The sequence below is a fragment of the Polistes canadensis genome, unplaced genomic scaffold, assembly GCF_001313835.1.
Source record: "Polistes canadensis isolate GaletaPanama2010 unplaced genomic scaffold, ASM131383v1 scaffold_285, whole genome shotgun sequence".
Lineage (NCBI taxonomy): Eukaryota > Metazoa > Arthropoda > Insecta > Hymenoptera > Vespidae > Polistes > Polistes canadensis.
In genome coordinates, this window is record NW_014569832.1 from 12421 (window position 1) to 32922 (window position 20502).

The 20502-nt window shown below is 36.6% G+C and overlaps 1 protein-coding gene across 1 annotated transcript in view; it reads right to left on the minus strand.

The window, feature by feature from the left end:
• LOC106791110 (putative transcription factor SOX-15) overlaps window positions 1-20012 on the minus strand; it is a 27939-nt gene extending 7927 nt beyond the window's left edge. The window contains exons 1-4 of the mRNA XM_014756505.1: window positions 19142-20012; window positions 14896-15359; window positions 6897-7080; window positions 6060-6330 (exon numbers count right to left, since the gene is read on the minus strand). Of these exons, the coding sequence (XP_014611991.1) occupies window positions 6060-6330; window positions 6897-7080; window positions 14896-15065 (625 nt within the window). The 5' untranslated portion in view covers window positions 15066-15359; window positions 19142-20012. The remainder of the gene's footprint in view (window positions 1-6059; window positions 6331-6896; window positions 7081-14895; window positions 15360-19141) is intronic.
• Window positions 20013-20502: the final 490 nt, after the last annotated feature.

A 20502-nucleotide genomic window follows, 5' to 3' on the forward strand; every position in this document is an offset into this window, starting at 1 on the left:
GAACATGTGAACTATCAAAACCAATCAAAATGATTGATTAAAATAAATCTAACTACAATTTTTTTCTTGTTTAACAATATATATATTTATTATTATACAATAGTTAATGATTGGAGTAGATATTTGTTTACATGTACTGAAAATAAGAGAATTATATATACTTGTAAAAAGAGACTTATTTGGATCAGTAAAAGGCCCACTAAGAACACCCTAGGCTCATCTTGTATGTATGCGCAATTATTGGGGTCCGATCTTGTCTCTTATGGTTCGTTATGTTGCTTCGCTTAAGAGCATCTACAGGTAAGTAAGTACGGGAGAAATTGTGACTTCCTCTTACTTATTCCGTCGGCGGTGGACTCGTTATGTGTGCTGACCGCACCGAGCTGCTCTACTACACTTTGTCGGTCTTATCGAATTCCGAGCAGACTCTTTCTTACAGTTGTAAACAAACCAAGACTTTTTTTTCTATATTTATTTAAATCTTCAGTCTTTTTATTCATTATTTATTTGGATTATTTATGTATAATTCTAAATACATAAACTGTAAATTTACAAGTAAAACCATTTTTATGGGTAGAAGTGGAAGTAGAGGATTGGAGGAAGAGTAGATTTTGCAACAGAGGCATAAGTCCTGCAACGCGGACGATATAGAAAGAACAAATGAGTTTCGTGATCATCGTACGAGAAACTGATCTTGATTTCGATTAATCGTGCTGCGATGCTAGGGGGAAAAGGGAGGAGAGAGAGAGAGAGAGAGAGAGAGAGAGAGAGAGAGAGAGAGAGAGAGAGAGAGAGACGTCTCCAAAAAGTAAGAGTCAACCTTTTGTAATACATATATTTGTATATATATACATACATATCATATATACATACATATCATATATACATACATATCATATATACATACATAATATTGGCTTAATGTCGTACGTCGATACACAATATGCATATACGAATTATTATACAAACACTTATGTCAATATATTTGCTAATACATATGTCACAATATTTAAACGTGTTTATGTCATATGCGAAATATAGAACGAAATCACGTTCATCGAATAATATGATCTAAATGATCGTAGACGTATATAATCACGCTCGGACGTTCATTTCTATTCGATCGACGTAGATTGAAGCCTTCTTTGAGATGTCCTTCTCGATATATATATCATACATACCTACCTGCATTGTGCATCGCTAAGTGCAACGATCGATACGAATTATCGTCGTTCGTGTTACAGGTTCTTCTTCGCTCTCGTAATACGATATTATTCGAAGCACTCGTTGGATACGTATATAGGGTGTATAGAAAATAAAAATACTTCTCAATCATTTTTTCGGGATATTTATCTGTGCGCAGAAAGAAAACTTTTATTTTAATCAATTACTTATAGATGAAAATATTTCATATATCATATATAACGTTATAAACTTATATGTAAATACTTACATGTACAGAGTCTTTCGAAATATAATTTTTAGATGTGACACGCAATTAAACACTTTTATGTAATAAAGAAAAAAAAAAGTGTGAAAAAACGCTACGTTAAATATAATTAAAACATACATAGTCATAATTAAAACTTATTCGCCGCAACCTAAATCAGACATATCTATACGATCATATTTCAATGTTTTGTCATCATAGCTAGTAGATTTGATTAGTTAAGCAAGCGACAATTAAGAAAACAAAACTATCTCTGCTACTGACAATCACCAAACCCAAATTCTATATACATTCTACTACATTCTATATACTTACATAATAATATTAAACGCATTAAAAAGAATCAAAAGCAAAAATACTATTATTTTATTTCCCACCGAGATCGTGCCCCCATTATTATCATCATAATAATGAAAACGAAGAAAATAATTTGAAAAAAAGAAAAAGAGAAAAATAAAAGATAAACAAAAGAATATAGCAAATCCTCCCTCTGGGGACCAAGCAAAGTAAAGAAAATTCTCTCCAAGAACTTTCTAAATCTGGTGCATATTATCAAGATTAAGCGATGTACTATCGAAGACCTATAGTTTGCCACGGCTATACAGGATGTAGGTTGCCTTTTAGATCTGGCCGACCTCTTTTCTCTTACGGCCATTTTTACGGAAACGAAATTCACAGAGTGGGCAGAGCCGATTCCAGCCTCAGAAGTTCATCCACCGTGTAGTCGAGGTGTGCTATTGTTCGCTAGCCGGTCGATAGAGACGATGAGAAAGACGAAGAGAAAGAAAGGGAGTAAACGAATAAGATAGAAAGAAAGAGATAGACGGATAGACATAATAAGCACAGAACAGAGAGAGAGAGAGAGAGAGAAAGGGGTGGGGGAGGGGTGGGGAGGGGAGGTAGAGACAGAAGAACAGCAAGGTGGATGAGAACACAGTATGTATCGAGAGAAGAATATATAGATATATTATATGCATATGCATTATTGTACGTATGTAGATATGCATGTATATCTATAGATGAACGATGAAAATATAAGACTTTCCTTTCGCCGAGTTCAAACCTTGCTCGACTTGAGTTCACTTACGCACTTCCAATGTGTATACTAATTTAGTTCGTTGCTCGTACTTACTAGACGATTGTTTTTTATTTACTCTTATTTTCTTTACAACTCTATTATTTTATATTTTCGTTTTTCCGATATATTGTACGCTCGAAATATTCTCATATTTTAATTAGGAATCATTTTAGGGATTAATTAAGGATCTGGATTATAGTTGGCAATACAATTAGTTGCAATTCAAGCAGTTGCAATTCAAGCAGTTGCAATTCAAGCAACATCACGACCTAACGAGAGCAATCTCATTTTATATATTTCTTAAATAAATGTACAAAATTGTAAAAAATTCTTTCTTTCACTTTTAATGAAATCGTAGTCCGTATTTTATATATTGAAAAATTACGATAAATATAATTACCCGCGCGCGCGTTTTATTTAAAAACGCTTAAATATCTTCAAAATATGACTGCATCGAGCAACGAATACTAATCGACAAAAGACCCATCTATGAAAATGATGATGCAATAATTGACGTATATAAGAATGGAATAAACGAGTCTACAGAGGTCCACCATTACCAATAACTCCCAATCTTTATTGTGAACGTTCTTACGGAGCCTTGGTATACATTAAATCTTTCCACGTAGCCGAGACGTTATCTGTAGGGCCTTCCACGGTACACCATTATAGTGAGATACTGAGGTTCAGGGATCGGTCGTTTAGGGGGCTCTATCATCCCATTGGCGAATCGTACGCATTCGGAAGGTACCTCTATATATATATTTCTTCCTCTCTCTCTCTCTCTCTCTCTCTCTTTCTACCTTAACTCTACCTTAACTCTACCTTAACTTTCTTAGGAGTTCTATGTAAGAGAGTCACAAACGAAAGAAATAAAGAAGCAAAACTACCCCACCACAAACTGTCGTACAAAAAAAAAGGAAGTAGTAATCAGAGGCACTAAACAACGATACGAAGCTGGCAGTCAGAGGCCTCTATCTTTCCTGTCGTTGGTGGTACAACGTGGGGCTCAGTATTATTTGCAGTCTGCGACATTTGTCGTAGGTGGTCTTGCGACAGTGCCGTACATATATGTATATATATATATATATACGCGTAGAAACGAGAGCCCTGTACATATTTTCTTTCTTTTGCTACGTATCTTTTGTCTCTCTTTGTTATTCTTTTGGCTTTTCGGTAGCATGTATGTATGATGTTCTTGTTTTCGATCTCTCTCTCTCTCTCTCTCTCTCTCTCTCTTTGTCACTTGGATAGGACGCAATAGGCAGGCTATGAGGATTTCAGGACCGTAACTAATTACCGAGAAAACGAGGGAAGAAGGAAGGCTACTACTATTCCTACTCCTACTAGTGATGGTGCAGAAGGAAGAATGAGGTGGGGTTGGTGCACGTAACACGTTGAAGGAGAGGATTTAAACGCGTCACGAGCGTTCGAACGACTGCTCGTAGATGCGAGCACATTTTTTGCATTATGCACATTTCCTTGCTTTATGGCGCGTTCAACGAGCGACCGACCGACCGAAACGCCCGCCCGTCCGTCCACCCACCCGTCCGTCTACCCGTCCGTCCACCCGTCCGTCCACCTTCGAAGCGACTATTTTTCTTTTCCATTTCATTTATTTTCTTCCGTTTCTTTCCTTCCAAACACTTTAGGTTCATTTCCAAAATTACATTTCTTCTTGTTTATATAAGTATACATATTATATATATATATATATATATATATATATATATATATATATATATGTATGTATACGTATGTGCTTTACTATAATGAAAATATCATGTGGATGTGGATGGTGGTAAGCGTGAACGCGTCAATTTCCAATGTTGATATACGGGCCCAAAGCGGTGAGACGAAAAGGATGATGAACAGGATGGGGAGGAAAGAGAGAAAACCAATAAAGAAAGAAAACCAATAAAGATGCGCAGGCACGCGCGTTGCCGGATACGAGGCCCACACACGGACATCGTCGACGCGAAACGTAACGTACGTAAGCGCGCGTGCATCGGTCCTCTCTTTTTATTCATCATATTCTTATCTTGGTAAGAATAGAAAAAGAAGAGAAGAAAACAGCCTTAAGGAGTCGGGGGGAGAGGGGGGGAGGCATATGTCGTCTCTTGTGAAGAATGTTCCCTTTCCCTTTCTCTCTCCCTCTCGACCATCTATCCCTCTTATGCAAGATTAGGGACCATCGAGAGACAGACACATAGCACGCGCATGAATATGTAAGGACGTCTGGAAAAAAGGCTTGCTGTGGGGTGTGGGGGAGGGGTGGGGGAGCCGACGTCGATCACGGCGCGCATAATAATGACGATGGCCGCGCGTCATGGCAATAACATCGCGGCAATCGCTTAATGTTCGATCGATAAACCCCTTGGCGACGCGATCGAATATAAACTAATACGGTTTTACTAACGTTATCTCTAGAGGTGTGTAAACGATAAAAATGAAAAATAATTTCGAAAACAAAGAGTTGGATTTTGTAGAGACCCCTTTAAAAAGTACGTGCCACGCTGTAGACGCGCGCGCGCGTACACCTTGAATTATCGACAATTGCCAAACAAGGCGTTATTGGCATTCGAACGAGAAGGCGGCCCTCCTGCACAAAATTGTAAACTCTCTCGATCGCGTATATAACCCGCGCCCATTTTAAACGCACGCGCTAACACTTTGTTTCCTTACACGCTTGCAGATGCGCGTTCTCTCGCTCAATTATGCACACGAGCGTACTAACTAACACAAGAGAATGTAATTTTAAACTAATTATAGTTTAACGTATTATATATTAGCTAATTACTGGCAACAACTTTTTGTTCAATTTCCTGCAACGAGAAATGGATTTTACACAATCGTTATAAAATAAATATTAATTGAAACAAGCGCGTCCATTCTTGTGCGAATCCCTTGAAAAAAAAAAAATACAATTCGGTCGCGCGTAGTGCGTAGGAAAGGTTTTCCGACTTTCTCATTCCCAGCAATCTTCTCACTCGTGTGTGTGTGTCAAAAGAAAAAAATATTTTCTTCTGGCTTGTGATTTTCTCGAGGAGAGACGACACATAATCGAGGAATGGCCTCCGTTGATTTCACTTATTTCTATTATCTCCTTTCCCGACTGCACATTGAAAAAGTCAGCGTATAATTACTTATATATATATTATATATAGTGTAGTTGATAATGAATAAACATTGGGAAAATGCATAATAATATAAATAATATAAAATAAATTAGAGTTAATCGGTAACCGTGAGTTCAATCTTTTTCGAGCATTTATGCAAGATTCATTGGAAAAATTGTCATTTTGCAATCGAGACGATGATCGGAAACCTCAAATCGCGAAAAATCATTATAACAGGATAACAGGGAGAGGAATAATACAAAGGATAAGAAAAAAAAGTGGAAAAATGAATAAAGAATAAAATAAAAATAGTCGTACATATATAGATAATTTTCATTGAAGATCCCGATAAAGCGGGTAATCGATTGATCTGTAAGATTTATTAGATAAACGATCGAGTGTGCTGACTTACCAAGCATCTTGCTTAGATCGGCGTTGTGGAGATCAGGATTCTCGTCGGCCAATTTCTTGCGCTCGACCTTTGCCCAGACCATGAAGGCGTTCATCGGACGACGTATCCGTTGTTCCTTCAGGCTACGTTGCGCGGTACTGCCAGGATGGCACATCTTCACTCCTGTGGGAATCGGTGAAATGCCTTGCTGGTAGTCCAAGGATGGTCCTGATGCTAACCAGGACATATCTTCCAAACGCTGTTGACCTGGCCCGCTTAACATTCCTGGGATCTATAAATATCGATATTAATTGATCAGTAATGTGTAAGAGAAGAACAACGAAACGAGACAAAATAGAAGAGAACAGAACAGATCCCGAAAGTAAACTAAACTAACAAACAATTGAATTATTCCAAAAAGCAGAAACAATAATCGTCCAAATGAAACTATACATAAGACAAATTTGAGCCCCCCAACGCTATTTATTCTATTACCGAGTGGCGGGCAAATTCTTAGATCATTTTCAAAATGACTATCTCCTTTTCGAAAGATTTTCGAGATATGATTAGAGTGCAAAGCTAGAAGTAGTTTGTAGTTTGTAGTTTCAAACTACGTGCGGCTTAAAATCAAAAGATGCAAATATCATTTTAATGATTTTTTCAAATAATTACAATTGATTTATTAAGTTACATAGTAAATTTGGTCCTAGCCAGTAGACCGAAATAAGAAAAATATAAATATTTCGTTGAGAAAATATTATCGTAATGTATAAGTGTAATGTATAAAGTGTAATGTATAAGTGACGTTAAGTGTAATTTGAAAAGTAAGAAGAGAAATAGTAGATTGTAGTAACATACCGAGATGATTTGGGTATCGATTGGCATGGATGCATCGTTTGTATCGATATTGGAGTCGATGTCGTAGGTTCTAGGCGTGGGTGTAGCATAAAGCGAAGAATGAAGTGCCAAGAGTCCCGGGGAGCCGCCATAACTGCTAACCGGCGGTGGTGTCACCTCACCCCTGTCATAATTATCCAGCATCCTGTAAATCGAGAACGTTATATTTCAATTTTGCCATTATCCCACGTGTTAGAAAGAAAGAAAAACCTTTCTTCGAGGTTTCCTCTATCACGTACTATATCTTTTCAAATTATTACCGATCATCGCCCCTCTATCTATTCATCTATGAACCAACCGAAGCTTTTTCCTTTTGCTACAACATTTTATCCAATTGTAAGATTCAGAGTCTCGAGGAATAATGTAAGTCAATGAATATGTGCATATGTATATATGTATATATAATATGTATATTCCATGCAGTCAATCAACGACTTTGCTTGCTCGACAAAGGAAAAACTATTCCTGATCGTTTGCTTATCTACTATCTTATGGAACCGATGGTGGACACCTTCGCGACAATTCAATTGGAAACTATAATATTTCCTTGCCATCTTTTCACTAATACGCATACATGATGAACACGCTTAAACACTATGGACGCATACTATCCTATACTAATCCTTACGATAAAAAGATTAAAGAGCGATCGGTCATCAATCAAATGTTTATAACTAATAAGTAATACAAGAGATATTTATATATAGAGGTACATATGCATCTACGCATATGTGTCAATGCATTTTCTACTTTTTTTCTTCGTGTGTCTGATCCAAGCACATTGCTATTAGGTTCTAAAAGACAATCGTGGGAATTCCATGTAGTGCCCTTGAATGGTTCATTCATGTCGATCAACTCTTTTACTAACAGGCTTGACAGATCAATCGACGGTCGCCGATCTCGAAACCCACGGGATTTTTTCCTTTTCTTTTTCTTTTTCCTTTTCTTTTTCTCTCTCGTTCTCGTTCTCGTGTTTTTTTTTATCCTTCTTCAAAAAAAAGAAAGAGAGAGATGAGGAAGTTGATTACTTCCATGATCTTCTTCCTACTCGTAATACTAATCGATCGAATGTTTTTCTTGCACAACTCGTTCTTCTTCCTTTTCATTGTGATATCTTTAAAGGACATCTAACATCTAATTAAATTAGATTTGCTCGTATTTTTATAAGTTCTAACGGCACAAATTGTAATACAAAAGATATTATATTTCGAATATTCAAGTTCAATGAAACACCCTCCAGTATCTACATATAGACTATAGACAATTAAATTGATTTCTATTTTCTTTCACAGAAGTAAAGTATAAATGTATCCTATACGCGTGTACGTATGTGTACACACGCGTAAACACATTCCACGTAATGGCCATTGTTTCATTCGGACCGCGAGATGTTGATCTGGACGCACAAAAACGTTCTGGCATTTTCATTCAATAAAGTCGCCAGCTATTACACCGCTTTTTGCTATCTTCCATCCCGCTCGACATCCATTCTCTTTCTTATGTAGGAAATCTTGTCTCTCTTTTATCGATCTCGGGGTGTTAGTAGGAAACAAACACGAAGGTGTTCAACGATTTAAAATAAATGCTAGCAACTTTTTACACTTTTTCTCGGGGATTTTGGCGAGTTTTTTAGAAGGAAATTTTAGCAAGATAATATTCATATTAGATACGCGACAACAGATATATATGTGTGTGTGTGTGTGCGCGCATAGGGAAGAATGAAATGAAGGAAATGCAAAAATTATAAAGAAATTCCAATTAACCGTTTAATAACCTTTTTCATTGTTCTCGAACAAGGCTAAACGCAAAGGACTCGTCTTTCAGAAACGGTAAAGGACTTTGAAGACGGCACCGGCTGCTTGGAATCTTGATACCTTCTCCTCTGCCCTAGCCTTAGAATGCCCCCATCCTACTTTCAATGGCGTCATATTAATATTTTCGATACGAGCGAGGCTCATTGCATTTCCAGTTGGAAACTGCTTCCTTTAAGCTTTCGTCCTCTCTCTCTCTCTCTCTCTCTCTCTCTCTCTCTCTCTCTCTCTTTCCCTCTCTACCTCTCCCCCTCTCCCCCTCTCTCCTTCGGTGCAATCACCCCACATGAATCATTAAAGAAACAATGCTGAAGGCAGTGGCGTATCTATCATAAGCGTGGGTGGTGGCACAGCTGCGCCGAGAGCGAATCCCGGGGAATCCTGTTGGCCAACTCGACGCAGGATACGTTTTTCTCATTCTTCATTTATCCATCTATCTATCTATCTATCCATCTATCTATCCATCCATCTATCCATCCATCTATCTATCTTTATGTACATGTATACACTTACCTATACATATACGAGGAGTCTTGTCGACGAGCTCGTTATCCTTAGTAATCTTCTCTATTAATATTTTTTCATCTCGAATCAAGAAGAAATACTATTAAATACACATATAAATTTGTTTGAATCCCTTGAAAAATATATAATTGAAAGCAAAAATTGAGCATTTGAGCATTAAGAAATGAAGGTTGAACGAACGATTCTCGGCGTACGAATCGACGACGATCATTGCGCTACGATGCAGCAACCGATTGAATTCATTTATTAGGAGCATGCAAATGGCTCATTGTATTTGACATCATTATCGTATTTGGCACGTATCTTATTTAACTGGCAACGATAGTAGAATGCCTTTCTAAAATTTCAATCGTTTGTTCCGCGTACGAAGGCGTCCCTCGGACGAAGGACGGAAATTCGTTTGACGAATTCGTGTTATTCGCATTCAACGGTGATCCGTTAGATCGATTGGATCTTTCTTTCCGTTATGTATCTTCCTCTCTGTCTCTTCGCCTCCTGATTTGCACGTGCCTACGTACGTGTGCGTAATATCAAATTATGAACAGAATTTTCATTCGTGTCTGACATTTCTATATTTATATAAAACTAATAAATAAATACAAATTGATGAAAATGGTTAGCTCTCTCTGTTTGTCGCGTATCTGCCACGTACCGTTGGCACACGGCGCCACGCACGAGTTATACTTGATCGGTTATCCACGTGTTCGTGAAAAGGTACATTGTTAGATACGCATACGTATATGCATACGTATATGCATACGTACGTACAAACATGTGTGTACACCTTCATGCTGTTTCGACGTCGAGCAATGCACAAGGGTGTGTTCGATCGTTCGCGATTATTTGAATAAAATGCGCTAAGACTGCGTCAGCTATCAGGCCTCCGCCGTTCGAAAGAAGCTTTCTCTGCCTCTTTTTAAAGGCTCGCGACTGAGAGGAATAATTTTCTCGAAGGAACAAGTGTGTCGTCCACTTTGTCGAACGTTGCCTTTGTTTGCCTTTTATCTTTCTTATAAAACTTTCTTCGCGTATATATATTTCAAATAAAACAATATACCTATATGATGGATATACATAAGCGAAGAGAGACGACGAGAGAGCAAAGAGGAATGCAGCAAAGGAAAAACAAGCGAATAAAATAAGAAGAAAAAGAACAAGAAAAAGGAAAAGGAAAAGGAAAAGAAATTGTATAGTCTTCTGATTAAACTTTTAAATCGAATGACCAATGCGGTTCACTTGGTAACCGGAAGTGACGACCTCAGGCGCTCACCTCTGCACTACTAACGCTCCGGCGCGTTTCAGATTTGAGAACGAAGAAAGCGCATCCCCGAAACCTTTACGGACTTAAGCTGTGGAACGGACGTTGCTGAACGTTCATGGCGTATATATAGATATATATATATAGGTATCGTATCGTATGGTATACTCCTTATATATACCTTATATACAGCTTATGTACAGCTTATGTACAGCTTATATACACCTCTCTCATCCTCTGACCTCAACCCGTAGAACCATTACGTACGACTTCCTGCGCTCGTCCGAGAAAGATCGAACGTTTCTTGCGTTTGACGATACGCGTCAGTGCTCGCATAAGAGAGAATGAGATCAAGAGATATAGATAAGTAGATGGAGAGGGAGAGAATAAATGAGAACTTTAAGTTAAACATTTGTTAAGACTATATGTAAAACAAGTCCTAGTATTTAAATTCCTATATAAAAATCTACAAAAATACACACTAGCAGTAAAGTAGTTCTTCAATCCCATATTGTGAACAAGCAATAGGATTGAAACAACTTCTTCTCTATTATTTTCTCCACAATATACAATTCAAATGAAATAATACCAAAAAATAATCATAAAGCTGAAATAAGTTAAATAATTCAATGCAATGAAATTGAATGTAATAAAATAATAATGAAACTTGATCTATCGTATTGAAATAAACATTCCTAGCACGATCTAGCTGGTAGAAGTTAATCATCGCATCATAATGATTTTCACATTTTACAACGTTCGTGAGCGTCGCTATCGGGAAATATATAAGTATGAAGGTCATAAGTAGTAATAGTTAGAACTTTACACGTATCATCCCAAATCATCAGAAATCTTCCTTCGTGAAATGTATTATTTCTATTTTTATTCTTATTATAATAGCTTCGCGACAAACAAATTATGTTATTCAAATGAACGACTCAATGAAACTTTTATTTATTATACTAACTTGTTACAATATTAATTTGTACTAAATGCTTGGCTCGCGTGATCGGTGTCGTATACAATGTATATCCATGCATGAGTTATGAACTGGAATGAAACCGTTAATCTAACAATAAAACAAAATAACCCTCTCTCCCACCAACAGTCATCGTTCATCGAGTCGCTAAACCAAATCATAGCCAAGAAACTTAATAGGACGTCGATGAATTTGTTTTTTATTTTATATTTTTTTGGAATTCTTTTTTCATTGAACATGTGAATTACATGCGAGCCAAAATGGCTGAAGAAAGGACTCGAGGAGACCAAACTCGTTTGGATTTGTATGTTTCCGTAATAACAGCTAATTTTAAATATGAAAATATTACAAATGTATATCCTATCGGAAAATATTATGACGGAAAATATTATGACGGAAAATACTATAGTAATCTTCTTCTTCTCCTTCTTCTTCTTCTTTTTTTTCGATCGAAAGATTTTCCCAGAAGAAATGACTCGCGTGGAAAAACGTGTTCATCCTTCGACGAATCTGATGTACTTATTGTTAGATATTTATTATACATACATACTTACATATGTAAATGCATATGCACATGTGTATATGCTATACATATAGTATGTACGTAAGCTGCGTGTAAGACTTAAATATCGTGACGAAGACTCCGCGATCCATGCGACGGACAAGAATCATTGAATGGAACCACATGGAACGATTTTAATGAACATGATTTTCGTCCGCACGATCTTTCCACGCTATTGTAAATCACACACACGCGTCCATACATTTAACATTTGTCTATATTTATTAATAATAATATTTCCATCTTTTTTCTTGATCAATGAAAATGTACATTCATCAAATATATACGATCAAATAAGATGAATTTTCAACAATAAACTTTACTCGTTATAAATCAATCGCACACACGTACGTATATTAATATTAATGGCTCTCTAAAATACTTTGGCGTGTCAAAGTCTTCGCTATAACGTAAGATGCGCGACGACGAATAGATTCGTGTTTAGAAATTACATGTCATACGTCTCAACAGACCAATCACTATATCTTCTATCTATTTGATTTTACATAATTATAGATATATCCTTGAATAACGTAATAAACGTTAGAGTCGCCTAACGACAGGCCTATTTACCATGAGTAGTACAACTATTTCGATCCGTCTAATTGTAAGCAACAAAAATTATTAATAAACAAAAGGAAGAGAAAAAAAGAAAGAAAATGCAAAATTATTCAAAGATCGAATTTTTGCATTGTTATCAAGGACAAATTACCACGATCTGTCACGAAAGGGGAAATCCAAGAAATATCGAGACAAAAGTCTTTTATATATAATATAAAATATATACAAATTTTTTTTTCTATTGAATACCTATATATTTGGCTAATTTGTGAAATAATCAATTTTCTCCAAAATATTCTAAGATGTAAGGGAGGGTCAACCGAGTACTTACTTCATCAAAATAATCATTTTTATCGAGTGAGCATTCATTGTTCGCGTTTATTTTATTGTCGTTTTTATAGTTTTCGAAGGGATCCTTAAATCATAAATTATTCCTTAAATTACGATAGAGAAACTCTATATCTCGAGATTAGATAAAAAAGAACATTTGAGAAATGCAAGAAAGGAAAAGCTAATTAATCATAAAATCATAAACACAACAGTAGCTAGAAGAAACGTCATCAAAAAGATTCTGTGGATAGGAAATTAAAAATATAATAGAAAAAAGTATGCAACAAGAGAAGAGACGATAAAGACGTAAAGTGAGTGAATCAGAGATAGGGAAAGAGAGAGAGAGAGAGAGAGAGATAGAGAGAGAGAGAGAGAGAGAGAGATAGAGAGAGAGAGAGAGAGAGAGAGAGAGAGAGAGAGAGAGAGAGAGAAGACACGAGAGTCAAAGAGACCCGCGCTATCAACGCACGAAGAAATACACGGAACATTGGAGCATACGAGAGTAGCATAAATCATAGGACATAAAGCATAAAAGCGCGTCCCACACGTCATTTTCTCGCTTCCTCGCACTTGCTTGCAAGAGGTGTCATCTCTTTTATCCCTCTCTCTCTCTCTCTCTCATCCCTCTTTATTTTCTTTCTCTTTTTTTTTACGAACGAAACTTTTATCGTCTTCGTCTGACACAGGTAATAACAAACGAAACAACATTGAATTTGAGTTCGAATAGAAATAGGTTGAAATGAGAAAGAGAGAGAAAGGAAAATACAGGGAGCAAAATAAGAAATAAATAATAGAAAATATAAGTAAAAACTAGAGAGGGAAGGTATTCCAAGAAGAAAAGGAAAAAAGAAGAAAAAAGGGATAAGATATAAAAGGGTTACAGGAATAAGCGAGAGAGCAACGCATATTATAATCTCCTTATTCGCGTATACCACTCGTGCCTTCTTACTCGAGAAGGATAGCGATTGGCGATTACGTTAAGCAAACACCGCGATGTCTACGCCTCCGCAATTTGCCCGGGGTTCATCTTACCCTAATCGCCGAGCTAATAACAGGATAAACGTTGCCCGAACCTAAGGAATCGTATACTTATCCCTAATTCGCCGTATCGTTATTAATATACACAATACAATTTCGATGCGTTCCTCGCGGGAGGCGATAAGACCGTCTTTCTCTTTCCCTCTCCCTCTCTCTCTCCCAGACCCTCACCATCACCCTCTCCCTCTCCCTCTCCCTCTCCCTCTCCGTCGCTATCTACCCAATCCATCCTTTCTTTCATTTTCAACAGCGTGGTGGCAGCCACGCGTGGCTTTTCATTTCTCGACCAAAATTCCAAAGAGAAAAAAAGAATGTGCGAGGAAAATAATCAATTCATTTATATATACACTAGGGGGTGGGGGGTTTGTCCCTTCTATTCTTTTATTTCTGTCGCTTTGTAACGAACCATACTTATTCCAACATATTTTTTCTTTTCACCTTATTTCACATAATACAATATAGAGTATTACTTTTGGTTTCTTCAATAAATAAATACGAATTAGTATCTCCAACAATTGGTAATAAATAGGAATTATTTCCTAAAAAGAAAATTCATATAAACAACATTGAATAAAAGAACTTTAACAGAGGACAACGTGTCAGTCTAACGGTGGATTTCGAGGAGGACGGTGCACCGAACATATACTCAATGTTTTTAAACTATAATATACACATTTCCCCTTTGATTAATTAATAATTATTTTGAAACACACAAGTATATTTTCTATTATTCTTAGGGTTAGTTAATAGGTACATACACGTACACGCAGGTACGCAGACACGCAGATACGCACACACGCACGCCACAAGAGACACCAGAGCCTTCTATAATCTCGTCGTGTAGAAACTCGTGATGCGTTCTGTAAGGAAAAATATGTAAAATAATAAATACTTACGTGTAATGAGAATAAGATGGGTTGTTAACCTGCTCGATATGCGAGGGGGTCGACAATGGCTGCACAATGGCAGCCGAAGGATCCCTAGCTGGCGAAGAACTTTGAGCCGTTGATATACCGTGATGGTAGCGTTGGCACATTTCGGCCAAATTCCACCCATGGGCATCCATATATTAGAACTGTTTTGATTGTTCTTGGCTTATCATCCATTTCACATTACTTACTTAACTCACTTCCACTTTCTTCCCTTTTTTAATCTTCCTTCTCGTTGCCCCGCCCACCCCTTCTTTCTCTTTTACTCCTTTTACTCTTCTTATTCTGTTTTTCCTTATTTTAATTGTAATGTTAAAATAACACTCGCGACACTGTTTTCATTCGACTATTTGTCGATACACCGATCTTCTTTCTTGTTTATTTAGATCGAATTTCTTCTTTGAATGACGATTACATTGGTAGTCCTCGAACTGTACAAAATATCGAAAAAAGAAAAACTTTAATATTTAATAATTATATTAGTTTAGCTCCTATATATATATATATATATATATATATATATTAGTATTTTCAAAGTAAACATTGATCATTGCAAATCCTATGGGATAGGGTAATTGAAATGTGTCGAAATAAATAAAAAATGTCGAAAAAATTCTTCTTCTTTCTGGATGAGTTTGAGAATGGACTGAGAGCAATTTATTGTGAAAATAAATAATGATGAGGAGAGAAAAAGAATGTTGCATCCTGTTAGATCGAACGGTCATTATTTCCAAGCAGGTGTCGCTATTCGTGGAACGCGGGAAAACACAAAACGTCAGGGTTGCGTCATAGCGAGCGACGACGGCTCGTGCCGCGATAACAATTTTCTTTCTAACTAAATGAGATCTTCGATCTCGATAGAGAGAAATAGGAGGATGAAGTAGCGAGAGGGAGAATGCTGTTGGAGCCCGAGTATGCCGGACGTTGATGGCGGATCTATATATAGCGCGAACGTGACTTGAATAATTTTCAATGACGTTTTCGTCCACGTTTTTCTTCTTTGCGCCCCCGGCGGCTGCGGGGGCGCAAAAACACCCAACAAAATTAACTTATTATATAATACAAACATTGACAAACACACACACACACACACATGCTAAAAAATCTTTTCTTTTTTTCGTTAATAGCATTAATAAGAAAAAATACTTGGAGAAAAGATTTTGGTTTAGCAAGCACGAACGATTAGGCCCACCCTTTGTTAAGCGGAATCACGCTCGACTTACACCGGAGAAGTTATCGTGGCACGCTTTCAAATGATTCATTTAACGTTCGAATCGAGGTCGACTAAACGAAATTTTTAATAATATTATAATCGTCGTCCACACACACACACACAGATTAAGTAAACGTGACGACTCATCCGGATTTATTTTTGATTTTGTTCAATTTGATGACAATTCTATAAGCCTTATATTTAATTAAAATCTAGGTGCTTGGATAATTGTAAAAGTGAATCGTTGATTACTCGTCTGTCTTAATTCAATCTTATAACGGAAAAATGTTAGTATTATTTAACTGGAAACATTTGGAAGGAATTCAAGCTCGCGATCGTTAACGGAGGTCTCAATCGTCGATAAGACATAACGCAATAATAATCATAATGCCAGATCGATAGGCGATATTTGTTGCATCGGTTGGCGCGTGTCGTTACAAGGATGGCGGCGGTGTGGCATGAAAGTGTACAATGAAAGTGTACAATGAAAGTGTGGAATGTCGATGCTAAGCTACGCGACAAAGAGCCTCGTCTATCCACATAAGTGTTAATGTTATCGCGAAAAACAACAAATTATTTCAATTATTGCTTTGATATTTTTTTTCGTCTTTCTCTCTCTCGTTTTTTTATACGATCCTACTATTAATTATCTTAAAGAACCAGGAAGAATTCTGTTCGTACTTTTCGACGTGATTAGTACTTACAATCTTGATTAAATCCTTATTATTTGTTAAGAATTTTAATAGACAAAATGAATGGATTCTCATTGGAAAGTTGACGAAGGATTAAATATGATATTCCAATAAAATTGCAACAATTGGCTCTCCTCTTTCTGAGACAAAAGCAACGTATCTTGTTATCAGGAAGGAATCGTTAAAAGAAATCTTTGGTACGATCGAGAGCGAGTCCGTAGAAGCGACGTTAACGAACCTTCCACCAAAGCTTCCACCGAAGCGATGGATTTTCGAAAAATATCCTTTCCCGCCTACCATTTCCCTCTTTCTCTCTCTTCCTTTCAAGTATCCTCTTGCCAGTACTCGCCCACACGCGCATGTCGTGGTTCCAAGTAAAGTGGAAAGCAACTTACGTCCTATGTATGTCTCTTTGTATAAGAGATGGAATAATAGAAAAAAAAAAACAGAGAAATAATTCAATAAATAAGTTTCAGAGAAAGAGAGAGAGAGAGAGAGAGAGAGAGAGAGAGAGAGAGAGAGAGAGGGAGAAGATTAAAAGAACAAGATATAGGAAGAGAAAGAAAGAATAGTATTAGCTTGTTATCCTTCGCTTCCTCTGATTTTGCTTCTATCTTATTATGTTAGTGGCTATTCGACGAGTTCTCTGGCTCAAGCTAGACGACGACCGTGCACACAAGCTCCTAGCCCCATGAATTTACAGCTCATTACCGATTTCATACCACGATCGATCCGTCCTGTTGAAAATGTAAACGGAGATAGAGAATGAGAAAGATAGATAGACGGATAGACCATTTCGTAGGATCGGCGCGTGTCGACTCGCGAACCTCGACGAATCGTTTAGCAAAAAATTCATGACCTATTGCGATCTCTCTCTCCCTACGTGTTTTCTAGAGAAATCATCGCCATTAGTAACGTCAAGATCGCTAGAAAATCGCTACAAAATATTATTAATAATTGATAGTAAATTAGCTGACAACTTTGTTTTATCCAAAATATTTTCGAATTCGAATAGATTCATTTAAGCTACAATATTTTGTATTAAAAGAACTAAGGAATTCATTAAAAATTCTAATCAATCATTATATATTAACAATAAATGATTAACTCGCTAATACTTCTCTGTTTTTATGAAAAAATATTCAAAGTAGTTAAAGCAAAGGCGTCGATGACTCGACAACAAAATGGAACAAAGTCCAGTTTATCGTCTGGAGCAACACGAATTATTAATCTAATATCGATTTAAGTAAACGAGGAATCGTCTTCAAAGATGAACATTCATCTGGTATCGCTTTTGTCTTCTAGATTACGTTTTGACATCGTAAACGTAGCAACCGTTCATGAGAATGCTCGATTCAAATCTCCTCTGTGTGATGAATGTGTTTCGATCAAGTATTCGATAATTCGGTAATCGAAAGAGAAAGAAGACATTTTGTATTTATATAAACACGTTTCTTTTGAATTGTATACATTATTAGGAAATTGAATAGTTTATTATTGATTATCTCTGTCGCGCGAATTTCTATAAGGAATATATTTTTTCATTTATGCTTACACTTTTACTTTAATCAATGTGTTCCATTTTCAATAAATAGCCTACATTTTCTTAAGAATTCTTCATGAATTATTCATGAAATTGGTGTCATTGTTGCAAATATTGTAGTAAAATGAATAGAATATGTTGTAATTGAATATTTGCTTGAATTTTATTCAACAGTTTAACGTCGCGCATGAATAAAAATAATATTTGCTCGTTAAAAATGCTTTGTTCCAAAAATTGTTTACACTTACAATAATAACCTTTTTCTTTTTTATTTATCCGAAAATATTGAACACAAAATGAAGATTATCTATCCTTTCTCAGATTTCAAACGAACTTTTATTCAATTTCCAATCAATAGGGTACAAATTACTTCAGGAAAAAAAGAAAACAAAGATTGAAAGAAACGGGTTGTCAATTGTCGAGTTGTCGGATGAAACTCTTATTTAAAATAGGAGCTAATAACTATTGGCCGACGGCAATTGATAAAGCTCTTATAAGATTCACAATCAATAATACAAGCAGCTAATAAGAAAAGTTTCAATTGGAATCAAATTGTTTGCCTAGAAGTAAAAATAAAATCGCAATAAAAAAAATATTGAAATAATGAAGATGCATGGATCGAGGTTAACCGAGCTGGCAAGACTAAAGTTCATTATTGGTAGTATGCGTTTTATGAAATTCGATACGAAAGATTTTATTCGAGATTTATCCAAAAATGTCGTATATTCCGCGTCTCGAAGGAAAACAAATGATAAGTCCTCTTACCTTTGGTCATTTTGACACTGCAAAAAAAAGGCGATCGATCGCTAGATTCTCCCGCGCGTATTTCAAATTCCTCGTTTCATCACAACTCTTAGAGCAAACTTGTGTCACCAATAAGATAGCCAGACAAACCGACATTAGCTGAATAGCACGCCGACACTATGTTGTTTGAAACTTGATGTTCTCGGTGTCTTTAGTTTCTCTCTCCCTTCCTCCCTCCCTCCCTCTTTCCCTTCCTCTCTCTCTCTCTCTCACACACACTCTCTCTCTCTCTCTCTCTCTCTCTCTCTCTCTCACTCTCTCTTACTCTTCGCCTTGCTAAACTAAAAAGTACTCAACAAATTCGTTGTCGAATATTATCTTTCATTTTTGTTGAAGAAACAAATAATAATAATATAAAAATATCTGTGTGTTCGATTATAAGACAAAGAGAGAATGGTACGCTTTCCACAATTCTCTTAAGAAATGTCAAACGACGTCGGCGACGTTAACAACTCATGATTGCATTCTTCATTCCATTAAAAAACTAATGTTTCTATTAATTGAAACGTAACAGTATATATAACTATAGTTGTCTTCTTGTTTCTTCTTTATTTCAATGAGATTCTTTGATCCACAAGAAATATTGTTGTTAACACTTGAAAGTTAAATTAGTTTTCGATTAATTTTGTCGGTTCTGTCGATGAGACACAACTTGTTAAATCTCGAAAAGGAAATAAAAACAAATATCCAAATATAAAAAGGAAATGAAAAATGAATAAGAAAGTACGTGGACTCGCGGGCTCGTTGGTGCACGACTCGAATGCATACTGAAGTTTCCTCCTGATGTCGAGAGCCAGCGTTGGCTTTACCCTCCCACTACCGGCGCACTCCTTTACCGTAGTCACTCTCAGGTGAGCGAAGGTAACTTGTGTGTACAGTCGACTCGAGTCAACTCGAATCGTCTTGGTAGCCGCCGAGTAAAGTCGAACGGAGTCGAATCGTTTCTCGTCCGGCGCCCTTCTCTCTCCCTCTCTCTCTCTCTCTCTCTCTCTCTCTCTCTCTCTCTCTCTCCCTCTCTCTCCCTTCTCTTTCGATTCTTCATGGTTTTCTTCTTTCTTTTCCTCTTTTCCAATTTCTTCCTCCCTTCCTCCTTCTCTCTTTGTACAATTTTTATATTAACTATTATACTATATATCTACATACCGTCGTAGCCAACATAAATAATGTAAACGAGTCTGGCCTTCGTTTTTTGTCAGACCAACACTGTAGTAATACCATATAGACAAGGATAATTGCATTATAAAAGAAAATTAATGATATGTCATCTTTATAATTATGTCTTACTCACATTAGAGAGAAATTGTTCATTTAGAAATAAAATA